The sequence below is a fragment of the Cygnus atratus genome, chromosome 18, assembly GCF_013377495.2.
Source record: "Cygnus atratus isolate AKBS03 ecotype Queensland, Australia chromosome 18, CAtr_DNAZoo_HiC_assembly, whole genome shotgun sequence".
Lineage (NCBI taxonomy): Eukaryota > Metazoa > Chordata > Aves > Anseriformes > Anatidae > Cygnus > Cygnus atratus.
Window position 1 is genome coordinate 11,911,644 of NC_066379.1, and position 19,040 is coordinate 11,930,683.

Consider the following 19,040-nt stretch of genomic DNA (forward strand, 5'->3'; position numbering starts at 1 on the left):
TTCACCCTGCTGGGGACTGGGCTCAGCCCGCAGCCCCCCAGCGGAGGGAAGCGAAGGATTCGGGTTGTAGGGGGATGTCTGCACGCTGGGGGGAGCAGAGAGGAAAATCTCGCATCTTACTCCCTGCCAACAAACATCACTCGTGCATCTCCAGAGACCTTTTAGGAAAGGGCGACGGCTCCCTCGCAGCTCTGGCTTGGTGTGAGTGGTGGAGGAGGGCAGGGAGGCTCTTGCCTGGCTCCAATCTGATCGCCGGAGGAGTGCCCGGTGCTGATTTTCCCCTTTTGTGGCTTCCAGGACAGCATCAGCTTGTTGCTGGAAGCCGTGAGAACCAAGAACGAGGAGCTCGCGCAGACCTGGAAGAAATCGGAGCAGTGGGCCACCATCGAGCAGCTCTGCAGTAAGAGGGGGGCTCGGGGCCGCGCTCCCTCGTCCGTCGGGCCAGGGGCTGGGCTCAGCAGGTCGGTGAGGGCTCAGTGCTGCTCCAGCTGCCTGCGGAGCCTCGGGCACGAGGAAAGCTGATCCTGTGCCGCCCGCGCTGCCTGGCCACACGGAGAGTGGTGGGAAGGGGCCGTGGGCCAGCATCTCTGCCGGGGCGCTGCTCCGAGTGGGGCTGAGGGCATGGGCTGGGCTTAGTGTGGGGTCCTTGGTGCTCAGCGTGGGGTGGTGAGCCCTGCGCCCGCCTGGGAGCAGCCCCCCGGTGCCAGCCTCGGGGGTGAAGGCAGCCCCCGAGCTGCTCCCAGCCCCTCTCCCCTGCTCTGACCGGGTCCTTTCTCCTGCAGGCACAGTCGGCGTCCAGCTCCCCGGACTGCACGAGTACGGTGCCATGGGCGGCTCGACGCACGCCGTCTCGGCGGCCATGTGGGCCTGCCAGCACTGCACCTTCATGAACCAGCCGGGCACGGACCACTGTGAGATGTGCAGCCTGCCCCGCACCTAGCCCCGGCGGCGCGGCGGCAGCCTCCAATACAGAGCCAACCCTCGAGCAGCAGCAGCAGCAGCAGCAGCAGCAGCAGCGGTGCTCGTCCCCTCCCCGGCCTCTCCCCCCCCCCACCCCCTGCTTTCCGCACCCTGGGGCCGGGAGCCGGCCAGGGGAGGGGGTGGCTCTGGCCCTGCTCCCCCCTCGCTTTCTGGGGGCAGCCCCATCCCCGTGGCAGGAGCTGGGCGCCCCGGGGCCGCTGTAGGAGCCCTCGCCCCACGGGGCCGCGCTCTCCAGTGTCCCCGGCGCAGCGTTCGCCTGCTCCTGGTGAGCGCTGGGGGCTCGGGGCCGCTCCAGGGCCCCCGCTCCCCTGCCCGAGGTGTCCCCCAGGCTGCGGAGGCGACGGGGGGGGGGTGGTGGCACCTCCCTGCCCCCCAGCTTTGCACCCCTTCCCCTGCGGCTCGCTGCTGCCAGCCTTGGGCTCCCGGGCAGCCTTCCCGGCCCCCTCCCGCCAGCTTTCCGCTAAGGGCCCGCGCGGGGCCAGCGCGTGCCTGCGAGAGCAGCTCCGCCGGGCTGGGCCCCGCGCTGGCACCGCGCCCGCAGCAGGATGCGGCCCCCTGGCACCGGGCGAGGGGCGGGCACGTGCCAGCTCGCCGCTTGGCGTCGCCCCCGCGGCACCTCCGTGCGCTGCGGAGCTGCTTCGGCTGCCGGGATCCTCCCGGGGGCGGCAGGACGGGCGCTTCCCCCCCCCCCCCCACGCCACCAACGGCCGTGCGGTGAGCCCCCAGGGGAGCTCGTCCCCTCCTGGGGGGCGAAGCCGTGCTGGGGGGGCCGTGTAATTTGGGTTTCTGCCTGCCCCTACTCGGCAGGGGAGCGGAGCCTTCCCTGCAGCTGGCTCCTGCCCCAGCCCTGGCGTTTGAGCGCATCCTCCCCTGGCGGCGTGCTCGGGGGGGGGCCTCTTGCTGCTCGCTCTGCCTTTAGCCCCCGGCTGGGGGCTGCTGGGGGGCTGGGACGGGGCAGGCGGGTGCTGGCAGTGCCCTGTGGGCCTGGCCCCCCCTCTCACAGGGCCCCTCTGGGATTTGGGGCCTCGGCTCAGTTCCGGGGCCACCTCACGGAGGGAGGCACGAAGCCCCCATCCTGTCCCCGGACAGCGTCACCCCCGCCTTCTCCACCTGGGCACGGGGCAGTGGGACGGGTGGGCGGCGTGGTTGGGACCCCCGGAGGCCTCCCCAGCCCCTCGCTGCTGCCTGCGGGCTCTGCCGTGGCTGCCCAAGGCTCGGTCCCGCCGCGCTGAGCGGCCACCAGCCCCGTCCCTGCCGTGGGGCCGCGGCGGCGGTTTGCTTTTCCCCTGGGTTTCTCGGTGTTGGGGGTTTGCAGCGGTGTGCGGTGCCCGGACTGAACGACCCGGAAGGCGGGGTCGGCGAGTTAACGTTGAATAAAAAAGCACCTGAAACGTAGAGCCAGCGCCGTGCCTCCTGCGGGTCCGCCAGCGTGCCGTGGGCTCGGGGCCGGCCGCACGCTGCCCTGAGCCGGGGCCGGCTGTTTGCAATCAGCGCCGAGCCGCGTGCGGCCGGGCCCCGCGCCAGCCCCGCGGTTTAAAAAAAAAAAAGGGGGAGGCCGGAGCCGCGCCGAGCCAGAGCCCGCGGAGCCGAGCGGCCCGCCTCGTCCGCCAGCGGGGCCGGGGCACAGGTAGGAGGCAGGGCAGCCCCTCGAGCTGCGGGTCCCACGTGCCGAGCCCGGCTCTCCGGGCGCGACACCTCCACCCCGGCCTGGGTGTCCCCGGTGTGGGGGCGTTGGGGATGTGGTGCTGGCAGCGGGAGCGGGGCTGGCGCCTCTCCGCCGCTCGGGGGACGGGGGAGCTGCGAGGCCCAGCTCGGGGCAGGGGGATTGCGGGGCTGCCATGGTCCCGCGTGCCCTGGGACAGTTCCCCGTGGGGACGTCGCCCTGGGGACGCCGCCGCCCTGTCCCCGTGGGTTTGGGGCTGGCAGGGACATCCCGGACCAGGAGCCGCAGCGGGGCTGGGCCCCCACGGGGCCGTAGGATGGCCACGGGGCCGCTCGTCCCTGGCTGCCTCCATCAGGGCCCTCCTCACGGCCCCGTCCCGACACAGCGCCATGTCGCGACTTCTCCCCCCTCCTGCTCCTCGCGGCTCTGGGCTGCGCCGCCAAGCTGAAGCGGCGGCCGGCGGCGTGGGACGAGCGAGCCGACGGCAACCCCCCGGGGGACCCCCGCCGAGGTTTGGGCCGGGGTCCGAGCACGGCCTTCCCCGACCCCCAGGGGCTTTCGGGGCCGGCTGTGTGTGTGTGGGGGGGGTGTGTGTGTGGGGGGGGGGGGGGGTCCAGCCCCAGCCAGCCCCCCTCGTGCCCTCCCCGCAGCCGCGAGGGCGCCGGGCCCCAAGGGCTGCGCCAACCTGACGGTGATCCTGGACAACTGGAGGTTCGCCATCACCTCGCAGCTGCGCAACCTGCTGCTGGTCGACCACCACACCGTGCTGCCCGACTACGGCCGGTGAGGGGCAGCGGGACACGGGGCTTGGGGGGGGGGGGGGGGGACACACGCACGGCGGGGGTCCCTCAGCCCACGTGCGTGCGTGTGTGTGTGTGTGTGTGTGTGTCCTGTGTCCCCCCCCCCCCCCGCAGGATCCGCTCGCTGTCGGGGGCGCTGGACGGGCTCTACCAGGAGTTCAAGCGCCCTGAAGGAGCAGCTGGGGCGGCTCTCGGGGCGCTTCGCCGAGGTGGAGGCCTTCGTGGAGCAGCTCGCCCGCGGGCGCGCACCGGGCACCGGGGGTCCCCCGAGGCGAAGGGGGGTGCAGCCAGCCCCCAAATAGCGCTTGGGGGGGGGGACCGGGGGGGCCCCCGGGCTCGGTTGATGGGGGGGGGGGGATGTCAGTGGGGCGTTGGGGGACGCCGGGGTGTCCCCAGGGTGCTGGGGGGAAGGGGGGGGGGGGGGGGGGACTGGGGGGAAGGGGGGGGGGTACTGGGGGTGGCACCGGGAGGCACTGGGGTGCCCCCGGGGTGCTGGGTGGGACGCATGGGGGGGGCACCGAGGTGCTGGGGGGGGGGGGACCGGGGTATTGCGGGGGGGCACAGGGGGACACTGGGGTGCCCCCGGGGTGCTGGGTCGGACACCTGGGGGGAGGCATCGGGATGCTGGGGGGGGGGGGGGGTCGGGGCCCGATTGTGGGGGGGACACCGGGGTGTCCCCAGGGTGCTGGGGGGGGGACACCGGGTGGGGGCACCGGGATGCTGGGGGGGGGGGGACATCGGGGGGGGGGGGGGATGCTGGGGAGGGCCATCGACCCCCGGTTGTGTGGGTGGGGGGCACCGGGGGGGCTCCGGTTCCCTGTTCGGGGTGGGGGGGGGCTCTCAGGCCGCCTCCCCCCTTCAATAAAGCCGCTGCCTCCAGCCCCGCGTCCCGGCTCCCTGCGCCTGCCCCCGGCCCCCCGGTACCGGACCCCCCCCCCCCCCCCCGGTGACCACCCCCCCCCGGGGGGGGGATCCCGCCCATCGTCGCTTTACGGCCGCTGTCGCAAACTCCCCGCCCATTGCGGCGGGCGCCGCGCAGCCGTAAAGCGGAGCCGCCCGCGCCCCCCGCCCGGTACCCGCAGCCCCGCCGGGAGGCGCCGGGGGGCGGGGGGGGGCCCGAGGTGGGGGGCGGGGGGGGACGGGAGGGGTGATGGGGGGGGGGTTGGGGCTGGGGGGGGTGTTTGGGGATGGGGGGCTGATGGGGATGGGGGGGCTGATGGGGATGGGGGGGGCTGATGGGGGGGATTTGGGGATGGGGGGTGATGGGGGGGGGTGTTTGGGGATGGGGTTTGGGGCCGGGGGGGTGATGGGGGGGGGGTGGATTTGGGGATGGGGGGGGCTGATGGGGGGTGTTGTGATTGGGGGGGGGCTGGGGGGATTTGGGGCTGGGGGGGCTGAGACTGGGGGGATTTGGGGTCGGGGGCTGGAGGGTGGGGGCGGCAGGGGGAGATGGGGTGGGGGGGGTTGGGGCTGGGGGTGCTGGGGCTGGTCCTAGGGGGATTTGGGGCTGGGGGCTGCAAGGTGAGGATGGGGGGGAGATGGGGCTGGCAAGGGGGTATTTGGGGTTGGGGGGGCCGTGCTGTGATGGGGTGGGGGGTCAGGGGGGGTTTGGGGCAGGGGGGGTGAGACTGGGGGAATTTGGGGCTGGGGGCTGCAAGGTGAAGATGGGGGGAGAGATGGGACTGGCATGGGGGATTTGGGGCTGGGGGGGGCATGCTGTGATGGGGGGGCTGGGGCTGCAAGGTCAGGATGGGGGGGAGGTGGGGCTGCTGTAGGGGGGATTTGGGGCTGGGGGGCCTGTGCTACTATGGGGGGGGCTGGGGGATTTGGGGCTGAGGGGGGCTGAGACTGGGGGGATTTGGGGCTGGGGGCTGCGGGGTGAGGATGGGGGGGGAGATGAGGCGGGCGTAGGGGGATTTGGGGCTGGGGGGGCCGTGCTGCGATGGGGGGAGCTGGGGGGGGTTGGGGCAGGGGGGCTGGGGCTGGTGTTGGGGGAATTTGGGGCTGGGGGGTGAGGATGGGGGGGGGAGATGGAACTGCCATGGGGGTCTTTGGATCCGGGAGGGGCCGTGCTGCGACTGGGGGAGCTTGGGGGGATTTGGGGCCAGGGGGGCCATGGGGGATGGGGCTCGGGGGCGCTGTGTCCCTGGGGGGGGGGGGCGCATCCCCGCCAGCCCCCCCCCCTGAGCGCCGTCCCCGCGCGCCCCAGGCCGGCCGCGGTCGCTCGCAGCACCATGGCGCACGTGTGCCACCGGGTGGATTACCTGGCCGGCTTCTGCTGCCCGGTGGGGGGGCTGGTGGCGGGCAAGCCCCGCGTGCTGTGCCACGAGAACGAGATCTACCTCTCCAACGGCACCGAGTTCGTCTACGTCTACGACCAGGAGGGGAAGGTGCTCAAGGTGAGGCTGCCCCCGGGGCCAGGAGGCTCCCCGTGCCCCGGCACGGCTGCGGGGGACCCCGGTTTCTGACCCCCCCCCCCCCCCCCCACCTCCCCCCAGGGACCCCCACCGGGGCTCCTCCACCCTAGACCCTGTTTTTGGGGGGGGGGCAAACGAATTTCTGGAGCCCCTCGGCCCTCCTTACCCAGCCCCGAGGCCCTTCCAGGGGTACGGGGGTGCTGCCGTCTGCGCTCTCCCTGGTCCTGCGCGACAAACGTTTAGTTAGGCGGGAGGCGCTTTCTTCTTCTTCTTCCTCGGGCGAAGCGGCGTCTCTTTCGTTTCCCATCCCCGAAGCGCTCGGCTATTGTCTCCGCTGTGACTAACAGCGGTCGGCGTGTTGAGTTATACGCGGCTGCTTTTTTTTTTAATTTGTTCTTATTATCGGTTCTAAGAAAGCCGTCGCGGTAAGATCGGGGTTTGCCTCCTACACCGTGCTCCTTCCCCGGAAAGCAGATCGCATACAGGCTCTAAACTTCTATTTTCCTCCCCCTTCCCCTCGGGGAGAGCAGGCAATGCCCTGCCCCTGCGTGCAGCCCCCTGGCCGTGCTGCCTGGTGGCGGGCAATTTTTCCTGGAAATTTCCTGCCTGCGATCGGTGTTTGCAGGGGATCCCTGCTTTAATTTGCAGTTTGGGGCTGCTCAGGAGGAAACACGGCCCACGAGCAGGGCACCCGGCCGGGTGGGCACCGCGGCTCCCTCGCCACCCCCCCGGGGGCACGTGGGGGCCCCATCCTGCCGTGTCCCTCTGCTGCGCCCCAGCCGGGTGCTGCAGGAGGTGACCTTCACCTTCACTTCTCCCCGCAGGCCGTGTACAGGTGCCCCGACCAGGTGTGGCACGTGGAGCTGCTGCCCCAGCCCAGGCAGCTCTACATCCTCTGCGCCCACAGCGGGATCTACTGCGTGGCCCTGGAGCAGCAGAGCAGGTGAGGCGGGCACCGCGGGGCGGCCACGAGCCCCCCGGGCACGGTTTGGAGCTGTTTTAGCTGTGCCCCCTCGGCTCCCCTCCAGGCCTCTGCTGTCACGGCAGACGCTAAAAGCCTCGCTGCGGGGAGCTCGTTCCAAGGGCCAGGGCGAGAGGCGGCCAAGAGCGGCGCTGGCTTCGCCCCGCGCCTTGGCTGAGCGCCTCTGCCTGCTCGCTCGAAGGTTAACGGAGCAGACGGACGGCGACGGCCAAGAAAGCGACTGCCCTTCCGGCGTCTTCCCCGTCGACTCGGACGCCTGCATCTTCCCGGACTCCAGCCTCTGCATGTTCACGCTGCTCAACACCTTCGTCATCACCCTGTCCCAGGCCCACGGCAAGTGGTGGATGAAGCTGCACGAGCTGCCGCGCCCCGAGCAGGAGGAGAGCCCCCCGTACCGGCAGGTCAGCGAGGTGGGCTTCTGCCCCGGCCCCCCGCCCGCAGCCCAGGGGGACGGCCCGCCGTCGCGCTTCCTGCCCGTCCTCTGCTGCGCCTCCTCCCCGGGCACGGCGGGCTCCGGGGAGGGGCCGTGGTGCTCGGGGGGCTTTGTGCTGGAAGAGCCCCTCTTCAGCTTGCTCTTCGGGATCGACGCGGCCATGCTGGAGTCGCCGATGATCCTCTGCGGCTTCCCGGACGGACAGCTCTGCTCGGTGCCGCTCAAAGCCCTCAGCTCCTCGCCGGCTGCCGACGGCTGCCACGACGTTTCGAGCCGAGACCCCCCGGTGAAGATCCTCCACCATTTGGAGGAGCCCATCGTCTTCATCGGCGCCTTGAGAACGGAGCGGAGGGCGGCGGAGGAAGAGGAGGAGGAGGAGGAGGCCGAGGACGAGCCGCTCTTCGGCGCTGCCGGCTGTGACTGCGTGGTGGCCGTGGGCCACTACGGCAAGATGGTGGCCGTCAAGGCGGACCAGCGCCAGGAGGCGACGGTGCCGGAGCTCAGGGAGTACTCCTTGCGCGGGCCCATCCTCTGCGCCGCCTGCGGCAGCGGCAGCCGCATGTATTACAGCACGCACTCGGACATCTCCGCCGTCGACCTGGACTGGGTCGGCGAGTCCTCTGACCCCGAGGACGCCGAGAGCCCCGCCGGCGTCCTGCCTCCCGTCCTGTCTCCGGCCAGTTTAAGTATCTGTAGCGTCGTGGCCCTTTCCTTGTCATCTCGGGCGTCAGAAGGTACTGCCGGCAGCGGGGAGCGCGCCGGGTCTCGGGGTGGGACGGGGCCGGGTAGCTGCCCGCTCCGCCTGCCCGTCACCCCTCGTCGCGGGCCAGGTCGGGCTCCGTCCTCCGCCCGTTCTTGTTGACTCCCCTGGTTTTTGGAAGTTGTTTCTGCTGGGCTGAACGCGAGGTGTGCTCGGAGCGGCCTCTGCTCCCCGCCTGGTCGTGGTTCCTCTCGTGCGAGGCTCCGCGCCGCCGTGGGGCTGCAGGAGGCCGCCAGCCCGTGCAGGGTTCTGCGGGGCCCCGGCTGTCCCCGTTGGGTCCCTGCGCGGAGGGGAATGTGGGGAGACCCAAAGGGGCTGCAGGCGCAGCTGCTCAGAGCCTGCCTGCACTGCTCCTCCTTGGCCCCATGGCTTCTGTGCTGCCACCCCGGGGTGCGGGCAGTGCACGGTGCCCGACCGCAGCCTGGGCACGGAGCAAAGCGCGGTGCTCGCCTTGGCCTCCGCCTCCGAGCAAGGCGAGTCCCTCGGGCAGCACGAGGAGCGAGCAGGGCCAGGACAGGCGAGCGAGCGAGGATTTTCCAGGCGTCTCGCGGAGCTGCATGGCTCTGCCACCAGGAACCGGCATGGAAGCGCCAGCCCCGAGTGCCTGGTGCCTCCTGCAGCTGCTTTGGCGAGCGCTTGGGGTGGCGCTGGGAAGCACGGCTGGGCCCCGGGCAGCGCGGTGGGGACGGGGCAGGCAGGAGAGAACGAACCCCTGCCTCTGGAGCCACGTGTTTTTTGGGCACTCTTGGGGTCCCCGTCCCCTCTCCGTCGCGCCCACCCGTGGGCGGCTGCTCCCGCTTCTCCCCCCCCCACCCCCGGCAGCACGGGGCTGGGTCTGCACCCTCACGAGGAGGGGCTGTGGTGGCTTTTCCCCTTGCTATCTGGTGTGCAGAGGGGGCTCTCAGTTGCCCCCTGGGGCAGGCGCTGACGGGTCGCGTCCCGCCAGCCTGTGGGGAACCCGCTGCTGCCTTTCCGGCCTCCTCCTGCCCCCTCAGCCCCTGACCCGTGCCCGCCTCCGTCCCGCAGGGGAATCGGAGCTGCTGGCCCTGTCTGCCAAAGGCCGCCTCATGACCTGCGACTTGTGCAGCCCCGAGGACGCCGACGTGGAGCTGACGCCCGCCGAAATCGGCCGGAGGATCAAGGAGCTGCTGTCCGGGATAGGCAACACCTCGGAGAGGTACAGGGCGGGGCCGCTCGGTGCTGTGCCCTCCCGCTGACGCTTCCTGAGCCCCTCTCTGGGCGCCCCGCTGGGTTTTTGTGCTTCAGCTCCTGGCTCTAGGGTTGCTCACGAAGTCCCCTGCGGAAGCAGCTCCAACATTTACCTTTTCCCCGGGCGGTTTCTGCAGGAAGCTGGCTGGGAAGCCCCCAGCCTCGGTAGAGTGAGAACAGTTCGCCAGAGCCCTGCCTGCTGCCCTCGTTGCTCTCGGCGCAGGCAGCTCCGTGCCGCCGCGGGCAGGCTGGTGCTTACGGCCTCGGCGCCAGAAGGTGGGAGAGGCAGGGCGCCAGCGCGCCCAGACGCCCCGCGGGCCCTGCCAAGTCCGCAGCCGCAGGCAGGGCAGCCGCGTGCCTCAGACCTCTGCGGCCATCTGTGCGCGGGGAGGAGGCGCAGACGAGTCCCCCCCCTCTCCTCGTAGGGGGATTCCCGAAGCTCCGAGCGAGATCTGTCGCCCACCGCGCGCTGCCCTGACGCTTCCCGTTGCAGGGAGCCGCGGCCCGGGGGCTGTTTTTGGGGTCTCACCGGCCACAGCCCCACGTCAGGGTCTGCTGGGCTGGTGTGGGTGCTTGTCCCGGCCTTGCCCGCCTCGTTTTGCCGACCCGGTGTCCCAGCCTCCATCCCTCTCGCCGTCTGAGCCCTGGCACTTTGTCCTTGCAGAGTTTCCTTCCTGAAGAAGGCGGTGGACCAGAAGAACCGAGCTCTGGCCAGCCTGAACCAGGTGATGAACGTGAGCGCGGCTTTGCTGTCCAGCCAAGAAGGCCAGAAGCCCATTGCTTGCACTGTCACTGCCAACTGGAGCTGCCTCCTGCTCCGAGATACCGTAACCATCTCCTGCCTGCTGGAGAACTGCAGCGAGTACAGCCTGGAGCAGGGCTGGACCCTGTGCGTTCAGCTCCTGGCCAGCCCCTGTGCCTTAGAGGAGTCGTCCGCGGATTCAGCCACCACCTTCACCTTCCCCATCGACCAGCTCCTCCCGGGGAACAAGAGGGAGCTGACGCTGCCCCTCGGCTCTGCCGCGGACGCCAAGCTGGACCTGCCTCTGACCATCTCCTGTGCCCTCTACTACAGTTTGCGGGACATCCTGGGCAGCGGCTCCGACTCCTCCGAGGCCCTGGACGACCTCCTCCCCGACGACTCGCCCATCCTGTCCCCGGACAGAGAGGGGATCTGCCTGCCCCTCAGCGAATGCACCATTGACATGCTCCAGTGCCTGCGTTTCGAGAGCAGCCCCGCCGGGCCAGACGCCTCCCCCCCGGCGGCTGCGCTCCCCGCGCCCCCAGACCCCGTGGAGACCTTCCTGAAAGCCTCCGGGGAGCAGACTGAGCCCGGCGAGCCGAAAGCCGCGGGAGACGGGAGCCTGCCGCCCTCGGCGGCCTCCATCAGGGTGTCCTCGGAGCTGCTGAAAGCCGCGCTGAAAACCTCCAGCTCAGGTGGGTGCTGCCTGCAGGGAGCTGCCGGGGTTGGTGCCGGGCAGGCCCTCGGCGAGGTGCGCTCGCTTTCCGGGATGGCAACGTCAGCTCCGTGGAGCTGGGGTTGTCCCCAGCCCCTTCCCTGGGCGTGGGAGCGCGTGGCAGCTCCCAGGCTGGCACGTGGCCGTGGTGGCAGCTGCATGGCCGAGCTTGGCAGGGTGGGGGGAACGTCCCCAAGCCCCCCGCTGTGGCAGCAGCTGCAGGCGTGGGCCGCACCAGGCATGCGCCGCTCCCCGCTCCGCGCTGCCTGCGGCGCCCCGGCCTCAGCCCGGCTGCTGAGTGCCCGAGGGAGGGCGAGCAGAGGCGTAACAAGCTCCGCTTTCTCTCCTCTTGTCCCCAGATGTCCCGCTGAGCTGTGCCACGCTGCGCTGGCTGCTGGCTGAGAACGCCGGGGCCGAGGCGCTGAGCAGCGGGGAGGTGGCGTCGGTGCGCGGCGCGGCTCCGGACGGAGGCGAGGTGCAGCTGCTTGTGCGAGAGGCAAGGACGGGGTTAGCCCTGCAGAGAAACGCCCCGGGCCCCGTCCCACAGCCCCTGGCTCCCGCCGGGGAGCGGGGTGATGCCTGGCCTGGCCGTCATCCCGTGGGGCCGGGCACGTGGGTGCGCTGTGCGCCGGGCTGGAAGGGCTGTGCTGCTGCTCCCCCTCTTCCCAACCCTTCCCCAAGGCTCCTTTGGGCTGCTGTGCTGTGCTGCGCCTGCAAAGCGAGGGGGAGAGCACGGATTCTGGGCGTAAATCTGACCTGCTGCAAGTTTTCCCCCCTCTAATGCAAAAATCTGCCTCAAAGTGTAAAGGAAAAGCACTGACTGCTACCCAGCCCTCCGCTGCGGCCGGACAGCCCTCTGGCGAGGGGCCCGTGCGTGCCGGCAGTGACCTGGCTCAGGCTGATTCACACTCGAGAGCACTAATATTGCCAGCGTGATCAGCGACAGCATTAATTCTGCTTGGGCTAAGCCTGCTGGCTTAAATCTGCTGGGGCGGCAGCCCGCGTCCCGTCGGGGAACGGGCGTCGGGTCACCCTCAAGCCCGCATCCAGCGCCGGTCCCAGCAGGGCTGAGGGAGCACCCGAGGGCTCAGCTGGGACCCAGCGGGCACCGGAGCCGGGCGAGCACCCCTCGGAGGGGCTGAGCAAGGTCTCTGATGCGCCCAGCAGGGCTGGCAGCATCTCCGGCTGCTGCTGCGTTTGCTTGCACGGGTCTGGGGAGCAACAGAGGGGCGTGCAGAGAGCAGGGACAGGAGGAATGGCGGCTGCTGCTTGGGGCCCAGCCTGGTGTCGCTGTCCCAGCCCTGTTGCCTGTGGGGTCCTGGGGCCGCCCCCTCCCCTGGCACTGCTGTGCCCAGCGAGGATTTGCTTCTCCCCCAGGTGGCCATGAACGACCTGAGCCCGGCGGGCCCCATCCAGGCGGTGGAGATCTTCATGGAGAGCCCGTCGCTGGCCGACATGTGCAGGATGCACCACGCCGTCATCCGGCGCATCCAGGTACGCAGCTGCGGGGCCGTGCCGCTCCCCACGTGCCCCCAGGCCCCCGCCGGACACGGCCCCGGGTCCCCACGCACGCCAATGCCCCGGGGCCGAACCCTCGGGGCTCAGCTGGGTGCCTGGGGACGGTTTCTCTGGCACCACCGTGTGGCAGACGGGCTCGGCGTGGCCCGGTGTCGCGCAGGGCTGAGGATCGGCCCCGTCGTGGACCCCGTTCCTTTCCCAAGCCGTGGGGCTGGTGCCGTGAATCCCCGGGTGGCACCTGCGGGGTCGTGCCCCATGCCCCCGTTATGGGTTCCGTTAGGTTCAGCGCGGCCCTGCTGCTGCTCCGGTGCTGGCAGGTGCCACGCGGGGCCTGGGCAGAAGCAGGGCAGCGCCACGGCTTGGGGGGGGGGAAGCTCCCTCCTGCCCGGGGCTGTTTTGCACCCGGAGCCGCCCCCCCCCCCCCCCAAGCAGAACCCCGCTCCCCGCAGGCGCTGGTGCTGGAGCAGGCGGCGCAGGGCTCGGGACCCCCCGACCTCCGCATGCAGTACCTGCGCCAGATCCAGGCCAACCACGAGGTGAGCCGTGAGCCCGCGACGCCTCGTTCGCCTCCCTGCGCCGCAGCCCCCCCCCCGGCGCTTTTGCACGCCCCCCCACCCCCACCTCCTTCTTCCCCCCCCCCCGCAGATGCTGCTGAAGGAGGCGCAGTCCCTGCGCGACCGGCTGCCCCTCGGCGAGGAGGGCGCGGTGACGGCGGAGAAGCTCCTGCACGTCTACAGGCAGCTGCGCAACCCCAGCCTGGTTCTCCTGTGAGCAGCGGGGCACCCGGAGCACCCCCGGACTTCCCCCCCCCCCCCCCCCCGGGGACAGGAGGGGAGCCCCCAAAGTGTGTGTGTGTGGGGGGGGGGAGAAGCAGCAGCCCCCGGTGGGACGGCCGGGCAGGGCGGTGCGCGGGCGGTTTGTGTGTGTGCGTGTTTCGTGGTCGTGTCGCGGGCAGCGCCGAGGGCGCGGGGCTGCGGCGTGGCTCCCCCCCCCCACCCCCCCCCCCCCCCCCGGGGTCGGGGCCGCCCGGCGGCAGAGCGGGGGCTTCTGGGCTGGCCCGGCCCGGCCCTGCCGCCCCCTCCCCTCCAAACCCCCCCCCCCCCAACCCCGGGCAGCCCCGGGGCCGGTGCTGTCTCTTGTGGGGTCGTTGTAGCCGTGGTAGTTTTAGCGCTCTCCCGGCGGCTGTGCCCCCCCCCCACCCCCCCGGCCCCCCCCCCCGGCCCCCGCCCGCGGCGCCTTTGCCTTTCGGGAGCAAGGACAAACAGGGTGCTGCGCCAGGGTGGGCGCCCGTCCCGGGGGAGCCCCCGTTTTCTGCTGGGCAGGGGAGGGGGAGGGGGGGGGTGGTGGGGAGTGGGGGGGGGGGGGATGTTTCCGCTCCCCCGTTGTTTCTATAAATGATCTCGTCTCTCTGTGGTGGTGCAGCGTGTTTTGGCCCAGGCCTTCCCCGCACTGCCCCGGTGTCTGTAAATCTGTCGTCTGCCATGAAAACGATCGTGCCGCTCAGCGAGTTGCCCGTCTCTGTTCCTTTCCATCTTCCCCCCCCCCCCTCCCCCTCCCCCCCCCCCCCCAGCTCTACCTGGGGTGGGGGCGCTGCCACCGCCGGACCACCCCCCCCCCCCCCCACCACCCTCCTCGCCGCCACGCTGCCCGCCTCGGGGCTGCGGCCCCCTCCTCCTGTGCGCCCCGCAGCACCCCCATCCCTGGGGCACTCGGGGGGGGGGGGGGGGGGGGGGGGGGAAGCTCTGCAGAGCCCTGCAGCCCCTCGGCACCCCGAGCACCGCTCCCATCGGTGCGGGTCCGCTCGGCCGCTGCCCCCAGCTGCCCGTTGTGGCGTCCCCGTACACCGCCAGCGGCTCCCCCTGCAGCAACCCCAGGTCCCCGTGCCCTGCAGCCGGGGCAGGATCAGCCCTCTGGGGGCACTGGGGCTCCCACAGGGCAGCGCTCCCCCAGTTACAGGGTCACTGGGACGGGGCGGAGGCGGGATCCCGGACCCGCTGCGCCCTTGCCGCGGGCGGCGAAGGAAGAGGCCTGGCCCCGGTGCAATCCAGACGCACTTTAATGCCACGAGTAGAGGGGGGGGTCGGGGACGCAGCTGCCGTGGACGATGCCACCGCCGGCTCTGCCACCATCCTCCGCCTGCCTGGGTCTTCCTGGCCGCCCCGGTCCCAGGAGCAGGGTGGGCTCGGGGCCGCGGCGGTGCCAGCGCCCCGGCCACCCCGTCCCCAGCGCCCGGTGGCTCAGTACTCCCAGAGCGTGGCCCGCAGCACCGACTCGCTGTCGGCCCGCAGGGTGCCGGCCGGGTCCCCGCGCAGGTACCGCCCGTTCTTCCCTTTGATGGCCACGCGCCCGCGCTCCCGGAACTCGAAGAAGAAATCCTCGGAGAGGTCCCCGTCGCTGCAGACCGCCCCGCTGCTCGCCACGTACCAGAACTTGCCCCCCTGGCCTGCGGAGAGCCCCGGGGCCGTCACCGGGGCCCGGCTGAGCCCGTGGCAGCCCCTTGCCCACCCTGACCCGCCACCCACCTCGGATCTGGTAGGCGCCGTCGCTGAAGCCGACGTGGAAGACGTCGTAGACGGAGCGGTTGGAGTCGAGCAGGTTGGAGCCGCGGTGGTAGCAGACGAAGCCGTGCTCGCCCCGCAGCACCAGCATGGGCCGGTTGATCAGCTTCAGGGTGAACTCCTCGTCCTCCCCTGCGCGGAGCTGGCGTCAGCGGGGTGGGGGCCCCCCAGCCCCACCGTGCCCCCTCCCCCCCCAAAAAAAGCCGGCACTCACCCACGGCGTCGCTGACGGCCGCCAGCTGCCCGTTCCTCTTGGTGCAGACGTAGCGGCCGTTGCTGGCGCGCAGGGCCACGCGCCGCCCGCGCCACTCGATGTCGAACATGGTGTTGGCACCGCTGGCGGCGGGGCGAGAGCGTCAGCAAGGGTGGGCCCGACACCCCCCCCCGCATGCCTTTCTCCCCCCCCCCCCGGCCCCCACTCACACTTCGGTGGCCACGGCCTGGATGCCCCCATGGGCCACCAGGGTCCAGTAGCTGCCGGCGTTGGTGTGCAGGCTGCACTTGTTGGTGTCGCGGTCGATCTGGAGCTGGAAGGTCTCGTGGTGCAGCTCCTCGTCCTGGTTCGCCGAGACGTTGACGCCTGCGGGTGGGGGCAGCTCTCGGTGCGGGGCCGGGACCCCCCCCCTCCACCCCCCCAAATGGTGGCCACGTGCGTGGATGATCCCCGGGTGCGTTCCCCCCCGCCCCTCCCAGGGTAAATCCCTCTGCAAACAATCGCGCTAATTGGGCTGGTTAATCTGATTTGGGGCCGCGTCCATCTGGTTAGCGCCGCGGCGCACGGCCCCTATTTATAGCCCCCCGCCGCCGTCACCCGGCCCTAAGCCGCTTGGCACGGGGGCAGGCGCTCCCGGTGCCGCGGGGACAGGGGGCAGCCAGGGCCACAGCACGGCCACCCCTGGGGACCCCCGCGGGTGCCGGAGGCCCCGGTCCCATCCCACGTCCCCGGTGTCCCAGGTCTGCACGGGGACGGCAGGGGGCACGCACGGGGCTGTGAGCGCAAATCCGTCACAGAGGGGTTTGGGGTGGGAGGGAGCTGAAAGCTGACCCCCTCCCACTGCGTCGGGCTGCCCCAAGCCCCCTCAGCCTGGCCCTGGGCACCTCCAGGGATGGGCACCCGCGGCAGCTCGGGGCAGTGCCTCATCGTGGGGTGTGGGTGCGCCCCCGAAGTGCTGTGGAGAGCCCCCCTGCACTGCACAGAGCCCCCCCCCCGCACATGGTGCTGAGCTCGGCCCTGCACGCATGCCATGCTGCAGAGCTGCGCACACGCAAACATTAGTTTGCACACCTTCACACATGCAAAGAGCCCTGAGCACACGCATGGGCTGCAGAGCCGGGTACGTGCACGCACGTTTGGGCTGTGCAGCGCCGTGCACGCCTGAGCACACGGGCACTCAGCATTGCACACGCATGAGCTGCGTGTAACACGCACACACCTGCGGCACACCGCACAGAGCCCTGCACATGCGTGTGCACACCGAGCCCTGCACAGCACCGCCGCTGAGCCCACCCAGCCCCGATGGGCACGGCGTCCCCCCCCGGGCAGGGCCCCGCCACCCCTCAACAGCCGCAGGTCCGTCGCGTCCCCGGGGTGGGAGCAGCCAGACCCCCACCAGCTGCTGTGGGGCTGCCCCCAGACAGGGGCAGCACCATGGGGATGTTTTTGTAGGGTCTCCTCCCGCAGCAGGGGTGTCCCTGCAGGGCCGGGGGTGCTTTTGGCTGAGCCGATCCCAGGGCGGGGGGACCCTACCCCACCGTGCCGGGGCCGGGGCAGCGCTTACCCTGCCGGATGGAGACGAATCTGCCGTTGGCCGCCGTGAAAACCACCTGGGGGTGGCTCTCCTCCAGGTCGAAGAGTTCGTCTTTGCCCGGCTTGGAGCTGCGGCCGGACTTGAGGGTGCCGGTGGGCCCCGTGGGCGCCAGGTACTTGCCGTCGCAGTCCTTGAAGGCCAGCTTGCCCGCCTTGAACTCGAGGGTGTAGCCGGTGCGGGCGCCGGGCTCGGGCACCAGGGTGCCGTCGCAGCGCAGGTAGCGCTCGTCGGCGGTGCGCAGGCTGTACTTCTTGTCCTGGAAGCAGAGGGTGATGAGGGCGTCCACCCCCCAGGGCAGGTTGCTGTCGGCGGCGATCTCGTCCTCGTGGGCGCTGAGGTGGGCGTAGCGGCGGCGGCTGACGCTCAGCAGGTTGGCCTGGGGGTGCATGGCCAGGTGCACGGTCCAGAGCTCGCCCTCGGTGACGCTGGGCGCGAAGCAGGACAGCCGGTCCTCCCGGCCCCCGAAGAAGCGCCGGTGCGGCTCCGACTGCAGCGCCCAGCGCCCGTCCGACTGCGTGACGATGCTGAAGCGCTCATCGCGGCCCGGCTGCTCGGCCTCGCAGCGCACCTTGCCGTCCTTGTCGGCCCCCAGGTACCGGCCCAGGTGGCTCTTGAGGAAGACGACGGAGCCGTCGGCTTCGTCCTGCTCCAGCGTCCAGATCTGCTTGCGCTTCAGGCTGGGCGCCGAGGCGTTCACCTTGTAGCCGAAGCTCTCCGCCGTCAGGTACCGGCTCTCGCAGTTGATCAGCCCAAACTGGATCTTCAGGACCTGGTGGATCCCATTCGTTGGCATCTTCCGCCGGCGGCTGGGGGGGGGGGGGCGGGCCCCAAGGGGGCTGCCGGGGGCTCCCCGGGCGTCGCGGCGGGGACGTCTGCGCTGCCGGCTGCCGCTGCCGCACTGGCCCCGCGGCTCGGCACGGCTCGGCGCGGCGCGGCACGGCGGGGGGGTCCGGGGGTGGGCCGGGGGCCGCGGCCCGTTGAATTAGGCGCAGGTAGGATTACAAAGCCCGGCCAGATTGCAGCGGGCGCCGAGGCCGGGGTAACCTAGAGCGGGGCTTTCGCTTCGAGCCCAAGGGAGCGGGCGCCCCAGCAGCCCCCGGCCGGTCCCTGGGGTGCGCGGCCACGCCGCCCTCCAGCACCACGGCCCCGGTGTCCCGCTGCGGGTGGAAAACTTGGGTGGGAACCCGATCCGGGCGCGGGCCGGCGGATCCGTTCCCCGCGGGCTAAGGTTACCGGGCTCTCTGATTCAGCAGCGGGTCACCTCCAGCCGCGCCGCCTCCCAGCCAGCCCCTAAGCGCCTTACAATTAGCCAGGCATTTTGATTAGTTTAAACCTTTTATCCTGCTTTGGGGCCCTTGGCCTCCATCTGTCCTGTGGCCCCAAATCCCTCCCGCGGCTGTGGGGTCACGCAGCCCCGTGGTTGCGATGGGACGGGGCTGGGGGGGGCGCGTGGGGACCCCCTGCAGCACGCGGGGTGCGGGGCCCTCCGGTGCCGGGGGTCCGTGGGCTGCCTTGGGGGGGGGGAGGGAGGGACAGGAGGGGACAGGGCGTGGGGAGCCCCCAGCCCGCTGCCACCAAAGGGACCTGGGGACGGGCTCAGCACCCTTCGGGATGGGACGCTCGGTCCCCAGCACCCGCTGTCGGCTGCGCACCAGCACCGCGCTGCCGCGGCCTCCTTCCCCCCCGGCTCCGGTGTCAGCGCGGCGGCGAGTTATTGTTCCCGAAAATAGGCCCCGGGGATTGTTTGCCTCATGACTTTTTCATGGCGGGGCGCGGGGGGGGGGGGGGCAGGCTGGCGGCCCCAGCCGCTGCGTTACGTTACCCGAAGCCGCCCGGCGCGCTGTAACTGACCCCCACCGAAACGGAGACGGTTTGGCTTTCGGGCTGGGGGGGGGGGGGGGAAGTGGGTCAGGGTCCTGCGGGGATGGGGGCAGTGGGGGCTCGGGGGGGGGCACCCCAGGGTGCTGCTGGCTCCCCGCGAGTGCCTGGTGCAGGAGCCGGGAGCTGCGTTTGCGCACACACGGGTGCCCCCCCCCAATATTGCGCCCATGGGGTGGGGGGGTCCTGCCCCACGGGCACCCCGGGGATGGGGGCTGCGGATGGGGGGGGGGGGGGGGGCGACATCTTGCGCAGCACCCCGCCGTCACCGTGACAACGCGGGGGGGGGGCTGTCGCTGTCACCACGGCGACAGAGCCTGGCGCACAGGCTGGGGGGGGCGGGGGGGGGGGCACCGCATCACCACCGCGGGGACCTTCGCCCGGGGCGGGGGGGGGAAAGGGAGGAGGAGGAGGAGGAGGAAGGCGTTGTGCGCGCTGTGCGCCTTCCTCCTCCTCCTCCTCCTCCTCCTCCTCCCTCTGCCCCCCCCCTCCCCGGGCGAAGGTCCCCGCGGGGGCGGTTTCGGTGCGGGGCGCGGCCGCGCCCCCCTCCCCTCCCCCCCCCCCCCCCCCCCCCCC

General features: G+C 71.8%; 3 protein-coding genes across 3 annotated transcripts in view; 2 read left to right on the forward strand and 1 right to left on the reverse strand.

Annotated features, from left to right (window-relative positions):
• The window catches only part of NPLOC4 (NPL4 homolog, ubiquitin recognition factor), a 28,461-nt gene extending 27,519 nt beyond the window's left edge, over window positions 1–942 (forward strand). Inside the window, exons 16-17 of the mRNA XM_035558643.2 lie at window positions 298–400; window positions 783–942. Of these exons, the coding sequence (XP_035414536.1) occupies window positions 298–400; window positions 783–940 (261 nt within the window). The 3' untranslated portion in view covers window positions 941–942. The remainder of the gene's footprint in view (window positions 1–297; window positions 401–782) is intronic.
• A 3,525-nt stretch (window positions 943–4,467) lies between these two features.
• FAAP100 (FA core complex associated protein 100) lies at window positions 4,468–12,991 on the forward strand. The gene is made up of 10 exons (XM_035558769.2): window positions 4,468–4,516; window positions 5,654–5,843; window positions 6,686–6,804; window positions 7,025–8,010; window positions 9,063–9,213; window positions 9,910–10,682; window positions 11,062–11,198; window positions 12,080–12,196; window positions 12,670–12,756; window positions 12,866–12,991. The coding sequence occupies exons 2-10, from the start codon at window positions 5,679–5,681 to the stop codon at window positions 12,989–12,991; spliced, it is 2,661 nt and encodes an 886-aa protein (XP_035414662.1). The 5' UTR covers window positions 4,468–4,516; window positions 5,654–5,678.
• A 1,375-nt stretch (window positions 12,992–14,366) lies between these two features.
• On the reverse strand, window positions 14,367–17,379 carry FSCN2 (fascin actin-bundling protein 2, retinal). Its single transcript, XM_035558831.1, has 5 exons — window positions 16,557–17,379; window positions 15,202–15,358; window positions 14,993–15,114; window positions 14,743–14,910; window positions 14,367–14,663 (listed from the first exon to the last, which is right to left on the reverse strand). Exons 1-5 carry the CDS (start codon window positions 17,377–17,379, stop codon window positions 14,458–14,460), a joined length of 1,476 nt encoding a protein of 491 aa, XP_035414724.1. The 3' UTR covers window positions 14,367–14,457.
• Window positions 17,380–19,040: the final 1,661 nt, after the last annotated feature.